The sequence below is a fragment of the Rhinoraja longicauda genome, chromosome 24 (assembly GCF_053455715.1).
Source record: "Rhinoraja longicauda isolate Sanriku21f chromosome 24, sRhiLon1.1, whole genome shotgun sequence".
Classification (NCBI taxonomy): domain Eukaryota; kingdom Metazoa; phylum Chordata; class Chondrichthyes; order Rajiformes; family Arhynchobatidae; genus Rhinoraja; species Rhinoraja longicauda.
In genome coordinates, this window is record NC_135976.1 from 23,589,386 (window position 1) to 23,610,114 (window position 20,729).

Sequence of the window (20,729 nt, forward strand, 5' to 3'; positions counted from 1 at the left end):
AAATGTGTCAGCAATACATCCGCAGCAAACCTGATAGTCAGACGGGTCTGAGAATAAAGAGCTAGATAAGTGAAAGCAAGCAAGAGTCTGCTATCAGGAGCAGTAAAATATTTACAAGCTGTGGGGAGGTGTGCGATCGCCTGCTGTAAGTAATACTCAGTTACGGAAAATTGACGCTTGAGCTTAAAGGGTCAGTTGCAGATCAAGTCACATATTTTAAAGAGTGTTTCAACATAACTCAATACTCTACTAAACAACATTAAAGATGAAGCTGTAAACAACAAAAAAAGGAGGAAATAGCGAGGGGAAGAAATACAGAGAGGACAAGCTACAATGGACTAAACAATGCAAGGGAAACTGAGAGACTGGACCAGAACAGTAAAGTACCTCAGATACTGAAAACCCATCTAAAAATACAAAATGTTAATAATTCAGGCTGGAGCCACTAGGCAAAGGGGATTTTGCATGACCGCATCTTTTGTCATTCATCGATTCCCAATGTGTTCTTTAATCAGAGCCTGGAACCGCATAGAAGTGACCAGGGACAATTTGCTAAAATTTCCGATGAAATCAAAGAAAAATTCTTACACACAAAAGATACACCTTTTAAATTCTGTACCCGGGGGCTGTGGATGCTCAGTCTTAGAGTACATTTAAACCGAGGAGGAAAAGAATGTAGACATGTGGGCATCCTCCAGGCCATGCTTCCTTCTCACTGCTACCATCGGGCAGGACGAACAGAAGCCTGAAGTCTCACACCATCAGATTTAGGAACAGTTACCATCCTACTCGAAACTCTCAAAATAACCTGCACAACCCTAATCCTACCTCCGAGCACAACATGACAGCCTACCTAGTTTACTGCTGTGGACTTGGTTTCTAATTGATTTTGCACTAATATATTGTTTTTGCAGTCTTTTCTTCTCCACTTTCTTGCATAATGTCTAATTTAGGTATAATTTATGACTGTGTTGTCTGAGTCAGTACCTATCATACTGCTGCAAGAAAGATTTTCATTGCACCTGCGCCTCACTATACTTATGCATATGATAAATATGATAATAAACTCGACTAGAATAGGTGTGAATCAGCTGAAAAATGGAAAGTAAAAATCAACCGAGGGACAGACCAGGCAGCTGTGACATATGGCTTTCTCAATCTTACTACCAATATTGAGGGGTATTAGACACAGAGGCAGGGAATAGACAAAGATATGGGGGGGGGGAGAAAAAGAAAGAGAGAGGCAGAGAGAGACAGAGAGAGAGAGAGAGAGAGAGAGAGAGAGAGAGAGAGAGAGAGAGAGAGAGAGAGAGAGAGAGAGAGAGAGAGAGAGAGAGAGAGAGAGAGAGAGGAGAGAGGGGGAGAGGAGAGAGGGGGGAGAGAGGGGGGGAGAGAGGGGGGAGAGAGGGAGGGAGAGAGAGAGAGAGAGAGAGAGAGAGAGGGAGAGGGAGAGGGAGAGGGAGAGGGAGAGGGAGAGGGAGAGGGAGAGGGAGAGGGAGAGGGAGAGGGAGAGGGAGAGGGAGAGGGAGAGGGAGAGGGAGAGGGAGAGGGAGAGGGAGAGGGAGAGGGAGAGGGAGAGGGAGAGGGAGAGGGAGAGGGAGAGGGAGAGGGAGAGGGAGAGGGAGAGGGAGAGGGAGAGGGAGAGGGAGAGGGAGAGGGAGAGGGAGAGGGTGATTTACAAATAATTAGTCAGAGATGATTAATTCACAGGGAGCTACAGAGATACATCATACGAGACCCATGATGTACTTGTTACAAGATACAGAGTGTGGGCAATACAAGGGGATGGACCATGTACAGACACAGGGCAATGTAAAGGTAACTGGATAGAGAAGGAGGCCAATGTACAGAGGGTTGGACCCAAGAGAATCAATACACAAGGAATCGAGCATAGAAAGAGGGCAACATACAAGGGACTGCACAAAGGGAGAGAGCACCATTGAAGTAATTAAATGCAGAGAGCATTATGTCGAGAACTGAACACTAAATCGGCGAAGTACAGAGGAGAGGACATGGAGAGGGAGAACAATACACTGAGAAAGGACGATAAATGGGATTAGAGGTAGGAAAAAATATAATGGATAGGACAGAGGGCAATATATGGGCTCAGAGAATACAATATTTTGGGGGCCAGTATGCGGAGTGAGGGTGATATGCAGAGAACTCACAAATTTGATTGATTTGAGGAAATTACGAAGATTTTTGTTTTAAATATCAAAAAATACTTTATTCCAGAAATAAATATTTACAAACCATTTTCTTTTCAAAACTCCATCTGACATTCCCAGAGGTTTTCCATTCAATACATATATTCATCGCCAAATTTATACAAATTTACACAGAATCCCTTCCCTTATTTGAAGGGGCGTCTCCATCACACCCTGCCCTCCATGTCCAGGACCCTAGACTGTGGTCCTCCTCCACAGAACCTTGGCGTTGGCTGCACCAAGCTTCAGTGCGTCCCTCAGCACATACTCCTGCAGTCTGCAGCGGGCCAGTCGGCAACATTCCCCGACGGACAGCTCGCTCCGCTGGGAGGTCAACAAAACTCGGGCAGACCAAAGAGCGTCTTTCACCGTGTTGATGATCTTCCAGCAGCACTCGATGTCAGTCTCTGAGTGCGTCCCTTGGGAACAGTCCGTAGATCAGAGTCCTCTGTGACGGAGCTGCTCGGAATAAATCGTGACAGGGACCCCTGCAAACCTCTCCAGACTCTCTTGGCAAATCCACACTCTGTGCAGAGGTGGGCAACCGTCTCCTCTCCATAGCAGCCGTCCCGAGGGCAGCGTGCGCTGGTAGTGAGGTTCCGACGGTGCAGGAAGGATCTGACTGGGAGGGCTCCCCTCACCGCCAGCCAAGCTAGGTCTTGGTGCTTGTTGGTGAGTTCTGGCGATAAGGCATTTTGCCAGACAAGCTGGGCAAGTCTGCTCTGGGAACCACGCCACAGGACCCATGGAGTCATTTTCCCTGAAGATAAATATTTACAAAACATATTTTTTCAAAAACCACATCCGACATTTCCGGAGGTTACACATTCAATGCAGATATTCATTTCCAAATTTACACAGTATCCCTTATTTGGAGAGGCGTCTCTCCCCACCACACCCTGCCCCCCATGTCCAGCAGCGGAAGTACCCTAGACTGTGGTACTCCCCCACAGAGCCTTGGGGTTGGCTGCACCAAGCTTCAGTAGGTCCCTCCGCACATACTCCTGCAGTCTGCAGCGGGCCAGTCGGCAACAAATCCTCACTCTGTGAAGAGGTGGGCAACCGTCTTTTCCCTGAAGATCTTTTTTTATATCAAAAAATACTTTATTCAAGTAATAAATATCGCTTACAAAACATCTTTTTTAACAAACCCATCTGACATTTCCGGAGGTTACACATTCGATACAGGCATTCACTTCCAAATTTACAGACATTTACTTACATTTACACACCTTTACACAGTATCCCTTATTTGGAGGGGCGTCTCCACCACACCCTGCCCCCCATGTCCAGCAGCGGAAGGACCCCAGACTGTGGTCCTCCCCCACAGGGCCTTGGCGTTGGCTGCACCAAGCTTCAGTGAGTCCCTCAGCACGTACTCCTGCAGTCTGCAGCGGGCCAGTCGGCAACATTCCTTGACGGACAGCTCGCTCCGCTGGGAGGTCAACAAAGCCCGAGCAGACCAAAGAGCGTCTTTCACCGAGTTGATGACCTTCCAGCAGCACTCGATGTCAGTCTCCGAATGCGTCCCTGGGAACAGAGTCCTCTGTGACGGAGCTGCTCGGAATGAATCGTGACAGGGACCCCTGCAGACCTCTCCAGACTCTCTTTGCAAATCCACACTCTGTGAAGAGGTGGGCCATCATCTCATCTTCGTAGCAGCCGTCCCGAAGGCAGCGTGCGCCGGTAGTGAGGTTCCGGCGGTGCAGGAAGGATCTGACTGGGAGGGCTCCCCTCACTGCTAGCCAAGCCAGGTCTTGGTGCTTGTTGGTGAGTTCTGGCGATGAGGCATTTTGCCAGACAAGCTGGGCAGTCTGCTCTGGGAACCACGCCACAGGATCCATGGAGTCATTCCCCTGCAGTGCCTGCAGGACGTTCCGTGCTGACCACTGCCCGATGGACTTGTGATCAAAGGTGTTGGTCCAGAAGAACCTTTCCACGAGCGACAGATGGTGCGGCAAATGTCGCTCGTGGAAAGGTTCTTCCGGACCAACACCTTTGACCACAAGTCCATCAGGCAGTGGTCAGCACGGAACGTCTTTTCCCTGAAGATGATTGATCAGATAAGGTGTGGATGTTGTCTATACAGACTTAATAGCATTTGGCAATGTAGACTGGTCGAGAAGAAAAAGTCACATTAGATCCATGGTGACTTGGTAAATTGGATCCATAATTGACTTGGCCATAGAAGACAGCGTGGAAGGGAATTTAGGCAATAGACCATAGGTGCAGGAGGAGGCCATTCGGCCCTTCGAGCCATTCAATGTAATCATGGCTGATCATTCTCTATCAGTACCCCGTTCCTGCCTTCTCCCCATACCCCCTGACTCCACTATCCTTAAGAGCTCTATCTAGCTCTCTCTTGAATGCATTCAGAGAATTGGCCACCACTGCCTTCTGAGGCAGAGAATTCCACAGATTCACAACTCTCTGACTGAAAACGTTTTTCCTCATCTCAGTTCTAAATGGCCTACCCCTTATTCTTAAACTGTGGCCCCTTGTTCAGGACTCCCCCAACATTGGGAACATGTTTCCTGCCTCTAACGTGTCCAACCCCTTAATAATCTTATACGTTTCGTCCTTCTAAATTCCAGTGTATACAAGCCTAGTCGCTTCAGTCTTTCAACATATGACAGTCCCGCCATTCCGGCAATTAACCTAGTAAACCTATGCTGCACGCCCTCAATAGCAAGAATATCCTTCCTCAAATTTGGAGACCAAAATTGCACACAGTACTCTAGGTGCGATCTCACTAGGACCCTGTACAACTGCAGAAGGACCTCTTTGCTCCTATACTCAACTCCTCTTGTTATGAAGGCCAACATTCCATTGGCTTTCTTCACTGCCTGCTGCACCTGCATGCTTACTTTCAGTAACTGATGAATTAGGACACCCAGATCTCGTTGTACGTCCCCTTTTCCTAACTTGACCATTCAGATAATACTCTGCCTTCCTATTCTTACCACCAAAGTGGATAACCTCACACTTATCCACATTAAACTGCATCTGCCATGCATCCGCCCACTCACACAACCTGTCCAAGTCACCCTGCAACCTCATAGCATCTTCCTGACAGTTCACACTACCACCCAGCTTTGTATCATCTGCAAATTTACTAATGGTACTTTTAATCACTTCATCCAAGTCATTAATGTACATTGTAAATAGCTGCGGTCCCAGCACCGAGCCTTGCGGTATCCCACTAGTTACTGCCTGCCATTCTGAAAGGGACGAATTTATCCCCACTCTTTGCTTTCTATCTGTCAACCAATTTTCTATCCATGTCAGTACCCTACCTCCAATACCATGTGCTCTAATTTTGCCCACTAATCTCCTATGTGGAACATTGTCGAAGGCTTTCTGAAAGTCAAGGTACACCACATCCACCGGCTCTCCCCTGTCAATTTTCCTAGTTACATCCTCAAAGAATTCCAGAAGATTAGTCAAGCATGATTTCCCCTTTGTAAATCCATGCTGACTCGGAACGATCCTATTACTACTATCCAAATGCTCCGCAATTTCGTCTTTTATTCTCCAATCCACAGGCACTGATCCTGAATCTATAGAACATTGGAAAATGATCACCAATGCATCCACATTTTCTAGCGCCACCTCCTTAAGTATTCTGGGATGCAGACCATCAGGCCCTGGGGATTTATCAGCCTTCAGTCCGATCAGTGTACCCAACACCATTTCCTGCCTAATGTGGATTTCCTCCAGTTCCTCCGTCACCCTAGGATCTCTTGCCACTAGAACATCTGGGAGATTGCTTGTATCTTCCTTAGTGAAGACAGATCCAAAGTACCGGTTCAACTCGTCTGCCATTTCCTTGTTCCCCATAATAAATTCCCCTGCTTCTGTCTTCAAGGGACCCACATTTGCCTTGACTATTTTTTTCCTCTTTACATACCTAAAAAAGCTTTTACTATCCTCCTTTATATTATTGGCTAGTTTACCCTCATACCTCATCTTTTCTCCCCGTATTGCCTTCTTAGTCATCTTCTGTTGCTCTTTAAAAGTCCCAATCCTCTGGCTTCCCACTCTTTTTTGCTTTGTTGTACTTCTTTTATTTTTATGCTGTCCTTGACTTCCCTTGTCAGCCACGGGTGCCTCTTACTCCCCTTAGAATCTTCCCTCCTCTTTGCGATAAATTGATCCTGCAGCTGCTGCATTATTCCCAGGAATACCTGCCATTGCTGTTCCACCGTCTTCCCTGCTAGGGCCTCCTTCCAGTTAATTCTGGCCAGCTCCTGCCTCATGCCTCTGTAATCCCCTTTGCTATACTGTAATACTGACACTTCTGATTTTCCCTTCACCCTCTCAATTTGTAGAGTAAAACTTATCATATTGTGATCACTGCCTCCTAATGGCTCTTTTACCTTGAGTCCCCTTGTCAGATCAGGTTCATTACACAACACTAAATCCAGAATTGCCTTCTCCCTGGTAGGCTCCAGTACAAGCTGTTCTAAGAATCCATCTTGGAGACACTCCACAAACTCTCTTTCCTGGGGTCCATTACCAACCTGATTTTCCCAGTCTACCTGCATGTTGAAATCTCCCATAACCACCGTAGCATTACATTTGCGACATGCCAATTTTAGCTCCTAATTCAACTTGCACCCTATGTCGAGGCTACTGTTTGGGGGCCTGTAGATAACTCCCATTAGGGTCTTTTTACCCTTACAATTCCTCATTTCTATCCATACTGATTCTACATCTCCTGATTCTATGTCTCGCAAGGGAGTGAATATCATTCCTCTGCAACAGAGCGACCCCACCCTCTCTGCCCACCTGTCTGTGTTTTCTATATGTTGTGTACCCCTGAATATTGGCATCATACTTGCCAATGTCTAACAGCCTCAAGCTCATCCACTTTATTTTTTATACTTCGCGCATTTAAATACAACACTTTAATTTCGGTATTCACCTCCCCTCTCACACCGGTCACAATTGGCCCTGACCTTACTCTCTTATCCCTTCTAGAACTTCCCATCCCATTTATTCGAGTCCTTTGCAATTTCTCCTCTATTCGCTTCCCCTTTAACTCCATCTTCATATTCCCAGTTTGTCAACCACTCCCCCACCCCCCCTCCCCCCCCCCCCCCACTACTTAGTTTAAAGCCACACTTGTAGCACTAGCAAACCTACCTGCCAGAATGTTGGTCCCCCTGCTGTTAAGGTGTAACCCGTCCCTTTTGTACAGGTCATCCCTACCCCAGAAGAGATCCCAGTGGTCTAGAAATCCAAATCCCTGCTCCCTGCACCAGCCCCTCAGCCAAACACTCATATCCCCGATCTCTCTATTCCTGCCCTCACCAGCACGAGGTACAGGTAGCAGTACAGAGATAACCACCTTCGACGTCCTACTTCTCAGTCTTCTTCCTAACTCTCTAAACTCACGTTGCAGTATCTCCTTCCTCTTCCTCCCGACGTCATTCGTGCCCACATGCACAACTACTTCCGGTTGATCGCCTTCCCTCGCTAGGATGTTCTGAAGCCGGTCCGTGATGTCTTGAACCCTGGCGCCAGGGAGGCAACAGACCATCCTCGAGACCCGCCTGCCGCCGCAGAACCTACTGTCCGTACCTCGGACAATGGAGTCACCCACTACTATGGCTCTTCCTGACTTCGGTCTCCCCGGTCGAGTTTCCTTGCCTGGGTTAGATCTGCCAAAACGTCTGCCGCTCGGACTGGAAGCATCTTCTGCCCCGACAGTTCCCAAGAGGGTGTACCTGTTTGCAATTGGCATAGCCACCGGGGTCTCCTGTAGTCCACGTTCGCTCCCCCCGAAACACTCTCCCACCTTCGCTCGACCTGGACCCTTGGCGTGACAGCCTCACAGTAGGTCCTGTCCAGGAAACTCCCGCATTCCCGGATGGCCCTCAGGTCATCCAGCTGCTTTTCCAACTCTGCCACACGTCCATTCAGGAGCCGCACCTGGACACAGTTCTTGCAGGTGTAGCTCCCAGACGCGCCAGCAGTGTCCCTACCTTCCCACATCCTGCAGGAAACACACTGCACCAACTTGTCCGCCATTATTTTAGTGTCAAAAAACAATTCAGGCTAAAAAACAAGCGTAACCTTCTCACCTCAGCCTCCTCGCAGCCAAAGACTCGCAGCCAAAGACTCGCACTTTTCTCACAGGGCACTTCCCTCAACAGGGCTGCACCCCTTGTGCCAGTCTTGCTTATATCAGTCACTCAATTGCTTAATTGGCCAATTTACCAAACTTCTACGTTAATTGATCAACCAATCCAGGTGCACTTCTATCCTGCCTTCCTGACGAGCTTGGAGTTATGCACTTTTCTGACTGACTACTAACGGCCTCGGCACTGATTGGAAGTTGGTGACCATTGGTGTTCCTCAAAGAGCAGTGGTGAGTGAGACCTTCTTGTGATATTTATTCATAATTTGCAAAATGTATGTGATCTAATTAGTAACTTTGCAGGTAACATGCAAATTGGTGCAGTTGCAGATAGCTGGAAAGATTGTCAAGGAATACAGCAGGATGTTGATCAGCTGATTTGGGCAGATAAGTAGCAGATGAAGTTTAATGTCATACACCAGAGGGCATAGGTTAAAGGTCAGAGAAGGAAAGATTAAAGAGCTTTTTGAAGCAGGTTTTTTGCAGAGTAGTAAGTAATTGGAACCCTCAGCCAGAGGAGATGATGGAAGCAGATCTGACAGGAATGTTTAATAGACATTTAGACAGACACATGAACAGGCAGGCAATGGAGGGACGTAGCTCATGAGCAGACAGACGGGACAAGTTTAGATTGGCCTCATGGTCAATGGGCCATAGAGTCTGTGCTATACCATTCCATGTTATATGGGTTGACTGGACAAAGAGAAAAGGTAATGTATTTACAACTATTGCATTTATTCTTAACATTGTAACCACATCCATATCATTAAAAAAAATAAAACTTCTTTAAGAATTACCCAACCACAGTGGTTCCAGCAGTGGCAATACCTGACCACACCGGGAGGGTATGCTCAGGCCCACTGATTAAGGCCACCCTAGATGCTAAGCTCTTATGGATGCATTTTTGCATTTAGTGTCCATCATTACTTTAGTTAACTATTGCTGGTTCACCACTAGCAGTTTACACCACACTGTTTAGAGGCGGCCCTTCATCCACATCACCAAATGCAAGGCAAGCCTACAACCATTATCTGTGGTCCGCCACCTATACTCATTCAGCAGCAGTTATCATCATGCATTTTGAGATGGTGTTGACACTTTGAAATAAACTTCCAGAAGAGTGGAGTACTATATACCACATTTGGAATGTCCTGACCAAAGCAACATCGTCCTTTATGATGAAGAGTTTAAAGGATGCCGTATTATTCTTGATATAAAAGGAAGATACTAAGAATATCTCACAGATTCTGCTTCATTTTGAGGGAGATTCAAACATTGAGAAAAACTGGCAGTAAAGAAGCCTTCAGTTCTCACTGGTGGTAAATGCCAAAATCCTGACTTTCAGGGACTAGAACAGCAACATCTTGCAAAGTGCTAACATTTCTCAACTGAAGCAGGATTACTGCATATGTGAATCTCTCAGTTCACCAAACTACAAATTATTTGATTAGTTGGAAGCTAGGAATATTATGAGTGATGCCATTTCTGACATTCAACTATGCTTTCTTCATGGCTACAAGAAGGAAGTGCTCTGTATATTCTGAGTAAGAACACAACCAACATTGTATATCATTTTCAACAGTGCTGTCTTAGTCTTTTATTTTAGTTTAGAGATACAGCGTGGAAACAGGCTCCTCAGCCCACCGAGTCCGTGCCGACCAGCGATTCCCGCATATTAATGCTATCCTACACACAAGGGATAGTTTTTACATTTACCGCGCCAATTAACCGACAAACCTGTATGTCTTTGGAGTGTGGGAGGAAACCGAAGATCTTGGAGAAAACCCACACGGTCACGGGGAGAACGTACAAACAGGACCCGTAATCGGGATCGAACCTGGGTTTCCGGTGCTGCAAGGCAGCAACTCCACTGCTGTGCCACCCTAATGAAGAGAAGCACCTCACAAACTGCTTAAGTGATGCAGTCTGTATTCATACCCATCATGATGTACATTAAACTCTAGTTTACCTGGTGTTCACGTATCAGGAATTCTGAGGCGGTGAAAATACCTTTGAAAAATGTACTAAATGAGTAGCTGGCAATTGACAAGGATGCTATTGCTGTGAGATTAAGTACTACCTTGTGCAAATTCAACATAACATCCCAACTTCTATACTCAATACCCTGACTGATAAAGCTCAATGTAGCCAAAGCCTTCTTGACTACCGTTTCTAACAATTATGCAATTTTCAGGAAACTATATACCTTCACTCCTAGATCCCTGTGCTCCAAAACACTTTTCAGGGCCTTACTATTCACAGCAAAAGTCCTGCCCTGGTTTGACTTCCCAAAATACACCTTGCACTTATCTGCATTAACCTCCTTCAATCATTCCTCCGCCCACTTGCCCAGCTGATCAAGATATTGCTGCAATTCTTGAGAACCATCGTCGCTGCATACAATATTACCCACTTTAGTGCCATCTGCAAACTAATCATGCCTTGCACATTCTCATCCAAATCGTTGATATAAACCACAACACTTGAGGCACCTAATCTAAACTTCAATTTAAACCAGCATCTGCAGTTCCTTCCTACACCCTTGAGGCACCCTACTTGGTCCACGACGAGACCCTATAAAATAAGGACCACTTCCCATATCTTGAAAGGCACCTTTAGTGATCCCTGCTGTCCCACATGCTTCTCAGGCATGGACTGCTTACAACATACCTCAAAGCACTGAAACCAACAAGTGTCATCTCACAGGCAAATCTGTCCCTGCAGAGGGCCATGTTACACGTGAAAATTGCAAGCCAAATTGTACAACTTGACTTTATGGACACTACTCCAAGCTCCATCCTCGCAAGTTTACCAAGTGGTTGGAGGACACGCCACGCGTATTCTCAAAACCTCTTTAAAGAAGAGCAACATCCACACCAACTATGAGCATCCCAGCCAATGATTGCTCAAAAGAGGACAGTACTCAAATAGGCACCAGCCTCAGGACCCAAGACCCCCTTACTGGTCTGACATTTATCTTGCCAGTCATCCTCAGATAAAAGGAGCTTCCTCAGAACAAGAGTCCCAGACCCATGCCATTTGCTGAATTACATAATCATTTCCTGATTCACCTCTGATCCTTCAGACATTTTTCATATTTCAGATACAGCGCGGAAACAGGCCTTTTCGGCCCACCAAGTCCGTGCCGCCCAGCGATCCCCGCACATTAACACTATCCTACACACACTAGGGACAATTTTTACATTTACCCAGTCAATTAACCTACATACCTGTACGTCTTTGGAGTGTGGGAGGAAACCGAAGATCTCGGAGAAAACCCACGCAGGTCACGTGGAGAACATTAAACAACCTGCAGTCACTGACGTCTGCTTCGGCAAGCAGGTTCTATTTATGGATCTACTGAGCCCTTCCCCTCCCCAGGCACTTTCTCCTGCAGTTGCAGGAGATGCAACACCTATCCCTACACCTCCTCCCTCATCTTAATTCAGAGACCCCAACACCATTTCCAGCGAGACGGAGGTTTCGTTGCACATCCTCCAACCTTGTCTGTTGCATTCTGCTCCCGTTGTGGCCTCCTCTACGGCAAAACCAAGCGTAGATCAGGCAACCAATTCAATAAACACATGCACTCTCTCTGCTGGAGCCTACTGGAGGAAGCTATTTTAATTCCCCTTTACCTACCAACCTTTCTGTCCTCTGCCTCCTTCACTGCTAGGTGTACGCCACTCACAAACTGGAAAAACAGTACCTCATTTTCCACTTGGTTACCCTATAACTCAATGGGATGAACATTGAATTCTGCAATTTCAGGGTCTGCAAAAATCCTGACCTCTTTCGAATGCTGAAGTCATCAGAGGCCTTACCTCAATTTCCAGACCCGTCATTATGTAGTTTTGCTTCCGTCGCTTGTCTCCAGGTCTTTTTCTCTGGAAAGAAGCCCTCAACTCCCTTTGACAACCCCTTCTCCCATCTCCAACGTTCTTCCTCCTACTGCCCTTCTCCACTCTCTGGACCTTTTTATTCCAACTGTCTTGACTTACATAGAAAACAGGCGCAGGGGTAGGTAATTTGGCCAGCACCACCATTCAATATGATCATGGCTGATCATCCAAGATCATTAGCCTTTTCCTGCTTTTCCCCCCATATCTCTTGATTAATTTTAGCCCTAACAGCTAAATCTAACTCTATCTTGAAAATATCCAAAGAATTGGTCTCCACTGCCTTCTGTGGCAGAGAATTCCACTGATTCACAACTCACTGGGTGAAGATGTTTTTCCTCATCTCATTCCTAAATGGCCTACCCATTCTTCTTAAACTGTGACCCCTGGTTCTGGACTCGCCCAACATGGGGAATGATTTTCCTGCATCTAGCCTGTCCAATCCCTTCAGAATTTTGTTTCTATAAGATCGCCTCTCATCCTTCTAAATTCCAGTGAATATAAGCCCAGTCAACCCATTCTTTCATGTCAGTCCTGCCATCCCGGGAATTAACCTGGTGAACCTATGCTGCACTCCCTCCATAGCAAGAATGTCCGTCCTCAAATTAGGAGAGCAGAACTGTGCACAATGTTACAGGTGTGGTCTCATCAGGGCCCTGTACAACTGCAGTCGGACCTCCTTGCTCCTTTATTCAAATCCTCTCGCTATGAAGGCCAACATGTCATTTGCTTTCTTCACTGCCTGCTGTACATGCATGCTTACTTTCAGTGACTGATGTACAAAGACATTCTCTGCTTCCCCAACAACATTCTACAACCTCCCCCGTTCAACACACAGCCGTCCGCACTCTCAGCAACAATCCCAACATTGTTATTGAAGCGTCCGACAGGATAGGTGCTGTTGTAGTCTGGCAGGCTGATCTCTACCATGCCGAGGTCAGACTTCAGCTCTCAGTCACCTCATACCTACCCTCTTGACTATGACCCCACAGATGAATATCAGGCCATCATCTACCAGACTGTTTCTGATCTCAGCATCTGACGATCTCCCCTCCACAGCCTCTAACATTATCATTCCCCAGCCATGCACTGCCTGCTTCTATCTCCTCCCCAAAATCCACAAACGGACTGCCTCAGCAGAGCCATCATCTGTCTGCACTTGCAGGTACCCTCAGTGACTGGATGGTCTCAATTCTTTTTCTTCTATTCCTAGTCTTAAGAAGAAGTGGCTGAGAAGACAGGGATTGAGAGGGAATCAAGGATGTAAGATATTCAAGGGAACATGAAATTGAAAATCAGCCAGTTTTATTCAAAGTCGGTATGGGCTTGAGGTGACAAGTGACTCATTGCTTCTTCTAGGTGTTTTTGTGACGTCAATAAGTTGAGCAGTTTTCTATAGATGGCAAACAAACTATCCGTTAGTCTATCCCAACAATCAATAAACTCCTTGCACAAATCTGGCTGCTCTGTTTCCTTTTGGTTACAAACAGAAGCATTTAGCAACACAGGCACAGTTAGTTAGTTGGGACTTTTAATGCAGTCACATCCAGAAAAGGCTGTATCAAGGTTAAAACGTAGGCACCAGGTTCATCGAGGAGAATACTTCTAAGACTACTTGAATACGCATACTGCTTTCCAATTGTGCCTCAGGAGGTACTCGACAAGTTTACAATGTACTGAAACCACCAGTTCCAGTACATCCCCTGTTAATCAGGAATTGGGTGAGAGATACTCATTTCATTTCAGCGAGGGTTGGATGATTGCACGAGCGAAGTCCTCAACGCCTTAGGTTTAACATCCATCACATAAGAATTACAAAAAAATACAAAATAGTCCCATGGATGCAGATAAAGCTAGACCATAGTACATAAACATTCAAGCCAACTTCCCCATCCGTCTTTTCCCATTGCCCCTATTTTCATCCACATCTAATCCTGTTTCCACCTCTATCTCTCAGTTTTACATTTATTGCCTCCACATGATCTTACATTCCCCACCCATACACGGCAACAAGCCAACCCCACGTTCGAACACACAGCCTCATCCTCCGTACCTACTTCTAATCTTTCAGCTCTTACTCCGACACGGCCTCCCCTCTCCTACTGGACCCTGTCTCATAATTTATTTCCACTAAACTCCTCTTCAGGTTTTATTTTATATCTCCTCCCTTAATGTAAACCGGACAAACCGGTATTCTGGACAACAGCAGCTCTCATCCCACAGCTAACCCAGCTGTAATCTCTCAAAACTTGCCAGGAAATGCCTTAGACACAGCTCCATATACACCCTCAGAACAGGAGTGACTGTCGGGGAGGATAGCTCAGACCGTATACCAGAACAATTGGAAAACAAAATGTTTTGCAAAAGCTTCAATTTTCATTCTACTTCTTTAAGTGCATCACACAGCTCAATATTTGTGTTCTGTAACAAAAGGAGAGTTGGACCAGGCCTGCTCCCATGACCCCACATGTTCCAATATAATAGTACTGAGCCATGACAGAACTTTACAAAGACAAGAGAGGTTGCAGAACTTTACGGCACAGGTTTCGTCCAGTCCCCCACAGCACAGCTGCAGAAACTCCCAAAGGCCTGTGTGTTTCAGTAAATTAAACTAATCCTTCTTAAGCCTTTGAAGCTCAATTGCTTGGAGTCATAATGAAAGAAAGGCTACGATGAAATCTGATCTTTTCTCCCCATACAATGAGCAACTGCACAGTAGGAACTTTCATAAGATGACCGAGTTTGGTGTCAGTCATCAACGTGGCAGACATGGGAAAATTGCATCTCTTCCAGTTCGTCTTAAATGCCTATCGAGCGTAAAACTCTCTTCTCTTTCTCGTTAAGGTGATCAGAAAACGGTGTGTAGCAGGGCTGTTGCGCAAACTGCCGGAGGTAATCTGTTAGATAAGCCTGAAATTAAAAGACAGAATGAGTGTGTTCGTGTACATGTATATATATATATTATTATATATATGAAAACGCGCGCACGCACTCAAAGAGCATTTACTACTTTGGACGTTCCACATAAATCATGGCAAACACCAGCCCCCACATTCCATTCTGCACCTAGAAATTACTGTAGCAAAGTTATTATTTGCTGCATGAAAAATTCTGATGACAAGTGGCAGAGGTGCTCCAATTGTGATCCAACCACAAGCATGTGGAACAGCTGATAGAAGAGCCATCGCCTCTCAGCTCCAACCAACCTGGGTTCAATGCTGACCTCTGTCAGTGTGGAGTTTGAACATAGGGCCACATGGGGTTCACCAGCTGCACCTGTTCCCTTTCACATTCCTATCAGATGCAGGTTCAGTAGGTTAACTGGTCACTGTAAATTGCTCAATGTGTGGTGTGAGTGGTAGAATCGGGGGAGGTGGGGAAGAGGAGTTAATGAGAAAGTGGGATGAGGGAAATAAAAATAGGATTAGTGTGAATGGGCGCATGTTAGTCAGCACATACAAGGTGGGCAGATGGACTCATTTCTGTGCTGTTGAAGCCTTCTCAGGATGACAAACGGATTTCATTTCTAGTTCTATATAGTCGATTTTGTCCACAAATCGTAAAATACACAAATCACATGATATAGTAAGCATATCTCAAGAGTATTGTACCAAGATGCACGCAAGACTGGTAAGAACTACTAAAAGTGGGCATGTGGGGGGCGGGGGTAGTTTTTCTGTTTGTAGGAATGAACTTGTGTGTACATCAGACTTTTAGAAATTATTATGGAAACTCCTATGTAGATGCAGATTTGCGATTAGTAGCGTTCCTCAGGGATCTGTGGTGGGCCTATTGCTGTTTGAACTTTATATAATCTATTTGGATAAGAACGTATAAGGCATGAATAGCAAGTTTGCAGACGACACTAAAATAAGTGGTATCGTACATAGTGAATAAGGCTGTCAAAAATTACAGCCAGATCTTGTTCAGCTGGGCAAATGAGCTGAAGAATGCCTAATGGACTTTAATACAGATAAGTGCCAGGGATTTAATTTTCAGAGGACAAAACAGGGAGCAACCTTCACAGTGAATAGTAAGGCCATGGGGAGTATTGTTGAGCAGAGGAATCTAGTATAGGTACATAGTTCACTGCAAGTAGCACCACAGATATAGGGTGGGCAAGAATGCTTTTGGTGCACTGACCTTCATCAGTCAGGGTATTGAGTATAGAAGTTGGAACATTATGTTATAGTTGTACGTGACATTGGTGAGGCCGGATTTGCAGCAGGGTGTTCAATTTTGGTCACCCTGCTATCGGAAGGATATAATTAAGCTCGAAAGAGCAGAGAACATTTAAAAGGATGTTGCCAGGACTTGAGGGGCTGCACCATAGGGAACGGTTGGGCAGGCTAGGACTTTATTCTCTGGAGCGCAGGATAATATGGAGGTGTATAAAATCATGAGGGGATTAGACAGGGTGAATGCACAGTCTTTTAGAAGGGTAGGAGAATCAAGATCCAGAAGACATAGGTTTAAGGTGAGAGGGGCAAGATTTAATAGGAACCTGAGGAGCAACATTTTTACTCAGAAGTTGGTTGGTATATAGAATCCACTGCCAGAGTATGTAGTTGAGACAGATAAAATATATTTGGATAGGTACATAGATAGAAAAGGTTTAGAGGAATGTGGGTCAAACACAGGCAAATGGGACTAGCTTAGATGGGACATCTTGATCGGCATGGATGAATTGGTGTGAAGGGCCTGTTTCAGAACAGTCTGACGCAACTTTAATGGAGATCCCCTCATTAGATCTAGCAGCAGGGAAGACTGTAACAACTCCCAACACTTACTGCTGGAAATCTGAAATAAAAAGGGGACAATGCTGGAAACACACAGGATTTCAGGCTGTATCTGTGTAAACAGAAAGAGTTAACATTTCAGGTCCCAGACCTGAACAAAGTACCTTCCAATCTTCGACCCAACATGAAAACCTTTTCTCTTTTCGCAGACAACGCCCATGTGCTGAATATTAAGTATTTACCTATGCTGGAGAAACCAATCAAATGATCTGTGTCAGTTAGGCCAGCAATTCTCCAAAACTGATTCCTCTGGAGAACAAGAGGTAGTGATTCATGAAAGGATCTCAGCAGGGAGGGCAAATGCCACACCAGCCCGAGAACACATTGGAGCCGAAGGGCAGAGGGACCAGAAGAGATCAGAAGGGCAGAGAGTTACCCAGAAAAGCAAACACAGTGGTTATGTACAACAACCCCTTTCAGTACTGATTGTATTACCATTACCAATCCTGGGAATGCATCCTGAGGACTCTGCAAGGTACCAGTGAATTGTAAATGCAGATGTTGGTCACTAAACACAGTGCCATGTCTTTAATTTCATTTACATTGAAGGGCTGAGATTGTTCCCAACTCCTTCACTAAAACATTTGATAAACATTTTATCCCCTCCTTCAGTTTTATGCTGAAGATAGACAGAAAAAGCTGGAGTAACTCAGTGGGACAGGCAGCATCTCTGGAGAGAAGGAATGGGTGACGTTTCGGGTCGAGACCCTTCTTGAGACCGTTTTATGCCGTTTACCATTTACAATTGTATAACTCTCTCTCTCTTTCTCTCTGACAATCCATGACACTTCTCGAACATAGGCACATTTGTCTCCTTGGGGCATAAAAATTTAATATTTGTTCAGACACCTTGGCTGCCATTTTAACCAGTAGCAGATTTTGCCAGTTTACTTCCATTATCTTCTGATAGGCACTGCTCCAGAATACTGATTTCCCCAATGACTGTCAGATTTGGCTCTGCTATCCTCATTATTGTGTCTCCAGTCAAAGGAAAGCTCCTCAAATTTCTCCACGTGAGAAATTGTAATTTGAAAAAAATCTAGTCTGCTAATTATTGTGGAATAACATTTCTGCTGGGCAAACATCGAAATTAAACATTCACTCTCAACTATTTCAGAGATTCCTAATCACCTGCAAATCAACTTGATACAAGGGATCCTTCAGCGTGTCTGGGTCATCTTCACCATCATCATCGTAATAATCATCATCTGTTGAAAACATCATCTGATGTTAGTAACTGAACCCAAGTTCCAGTTAATTTGAGAACACAGCACAACTCCTTAAATCTGGCGTGCTCAGCAAATCAGCAGACTTCCAAGACTATTGAATGTTATTTTGTATTAATATTTCAATATCCTTTCAGTTCACTTTTTAAGTTGTAACGCAGTTGGGGGATAAATCTACCAATTAACACAGCGAGTGAGAGGGGTGGGGTGGAGGGGTGTGGGTGGACGGAGCCCTGGCGGTATGGGGAGAGGGAGAGTTCCAGCAGGAGGGAGAGAGCCCCATGGGAATGGGGAAAGCCCCATGGGAATGGGGAAAGCCCCATGGGAATGGGGAAAGCCCCATGGGAATGGGGAAAGCCCCAGGGATAGGAAGGTCAAACAATCAAGATTTTCAAATGGTTCAATAGCAGATTATTGAAGTTTTACTGAGCATCAATCATTATGAAAATTGTCTAACAAATGTAACCATTAAATAAAATCCACCATTTTTAACAAACCTGTGCGAGGGAAGCTTTTATCAAATACGTACATCCATTTTAATTTACTTGAAACAACCTGAATATATGCATATTTGTGAAAATGTGAAGTTTGCTTGATTAGTTTCCTGATTAGTACAGGTATCAGAGGTATGGGGAGAAGGCAGGAGAATGGGGTTAGGAGGGAGATGATTGAATGGCGGAGTAGACTTGATGGGCTGAATGGCTTAATTCTACTATTCTTTATGACCTTATGACTCTGGCTGGAAATAGACTGGATCAGTCAAAGACCGTCTGGTTACAATGAAAATGTTCTGCTATATGAAAACTAGAATGCAGTATGTGTCAGATAATTTTCATTGGCTATTGGGAGGACCATGATACATTCCCACAGTGATCACTTCCTTCCTGTGTCAAAGTTCTACCCATGTAGCCTCACTGGATGAGCCCCACAAGAACATCCTTTGCAATCAAAAAGCAACCTCCTCCTCTTTTTTTACCTGCATGATGTTCCCTCTAGTGGAAGAATCTAAATCCAGGGGGTTAGTATTTAAAAATAAGACTTCACCCATTTTAAGACTGGGTCCCTTTGCATTCTTTGGAAGTTTCTTCTCAAATGAAGATGTAAACAGAGTCTTTTGCAGAACTAAAGTTGGGAATGTGGAGTTGAGGTAATGACCAGAACAGCATGACTTTGTTGACTGGTGGAATACCATTGATTTACTGTAGAATAGATAAAAAGTAAAACACAAACTATACAATAACAAAACTCAATGAATCAGAAATGAGTGAAAATTATTACAGAGCATCTTACCATATCTAACGCTTCCCCCTGTATTGAGCAGATCTGATAACAACTGTCCAGCTAGTCCTTCATCATCATCATCATCATCTTCATCATTGTCATCTTGGTCCTCCCACATGTCGTTTGTTTCATCTAAATACGCAAGATAAAGGGCCATCAGCCTCCAGGGCAGAGCTGAAGGATGGGGGTAATGCAGACAGTGCGGAAGGATACCCAAATTGTTAAATTGATGGCGGTGGGCCAGAGAGAGGGGGAATGGAAATGGAACATGAAAAAGGAGGAGACGACAATTATGCCCAAGCTACCTTGATTCCATTCAGCTGTATTGGATTGCCGGGAGATATTTGCTTCCATTACACTGGAGAGTTCACCAATCACCAACTTGAAGAGTTTAACCAGTAGAGGAATATTTGTCCATCGTTCCGGATCTATTGAATCCAACAGAACATGTAAAATGGATGTTATAATGAGCAGAACTAGGAACATAATTTGAGGTGCAAGTAAAGAATACCACTGCATTGGAAGAAAATTGACAAAAATGCTTGATAAATTTCCTTGCTTTAAACTGCATTTGGGTCTCATCATGGTATACAAGGACCCCAGGAACAAGAGCAGATTTACTAACAAACTGAAGGTCGAACAACCACACTCCCAGCCCAAAGAGTCCCTACTTACTTCCTCCCAATCATTGTGCGAAGATAGTCCTCCATCTCGTTTCCTCCTGGTTCTTTTTCATTAATCATAAGCCACAGCACTATGAAAGAGCCAACTAGCTAGTGACTCACACTATTCTTTTGACATTGTCCAAATAATATTCCCTGTATAGGTCTCTATGCTACTTCCTATCAACAGTTATTGAAGCCGCCGCCTGCTTTAATGATGAATTCCAGATCCAAACAACTCAATGCACAGTTTTCTGAACCTGTTGGGCAGACTGGTTTACCTGGTGTCATTCAAAAAAGGCACAACCGATCCGATCCCATACTTTAAACCTATTTGTATGACATCCCCATCTGTGACCCTTTTGTGTCTCAACTTATCATCTTCAAACACAGATACCAGATACCCTAGCACTGTTTTTTTGTAAACCAGCATCCGCAGTTTCTTTTGTCTCCATTTCAATTTCATGAACCAGTACGTCCCTCTGAGCAAAAGTTTGTTACTTAAATCGT

The 20,729-nt window shown here is 45.0% G+C and overlaps 1 protein-coding gene across 1 annotated transcript in view; it reads right to left on the reverse strand.

Moving 5' to 3' along the window:
* Nucleotides 1-9,953: 9,953 nt before the first annotated feature.
* Nucleotides 9,954-20,729, reverse strand: part of ipo9 (importin 9) — a 68,993-nt gene continuing 58,217 nt past the window's right edge. The window contains exons 21-24 of the mRNA XM_078420784.1: nucleotides 19,863-19,985; nucleotides 19,567-19,689; nucleotides 18,182-18,258; nucleotides 9,954-15,161 (exon numbers count right to left, since the gene is read on the reverse strand). Of these exons, the coding sequence (XP_078276910.1) occupies nucleotides 15,051-15,161; nucleotides 18,182-18,258; nucleotides 19,567-19,689; nucleotides 19,863-19,985 (434 nt within the window). The 3' untranslated portion in view covers nucleotides 9,954-15,050. The remainder of the gene's footprint in view (nucleotides 15,162-18,181; nucleotides 18,259-19,566; nucleotides 19,690-19,862; nucleotides 19,986-20,729) is intronic.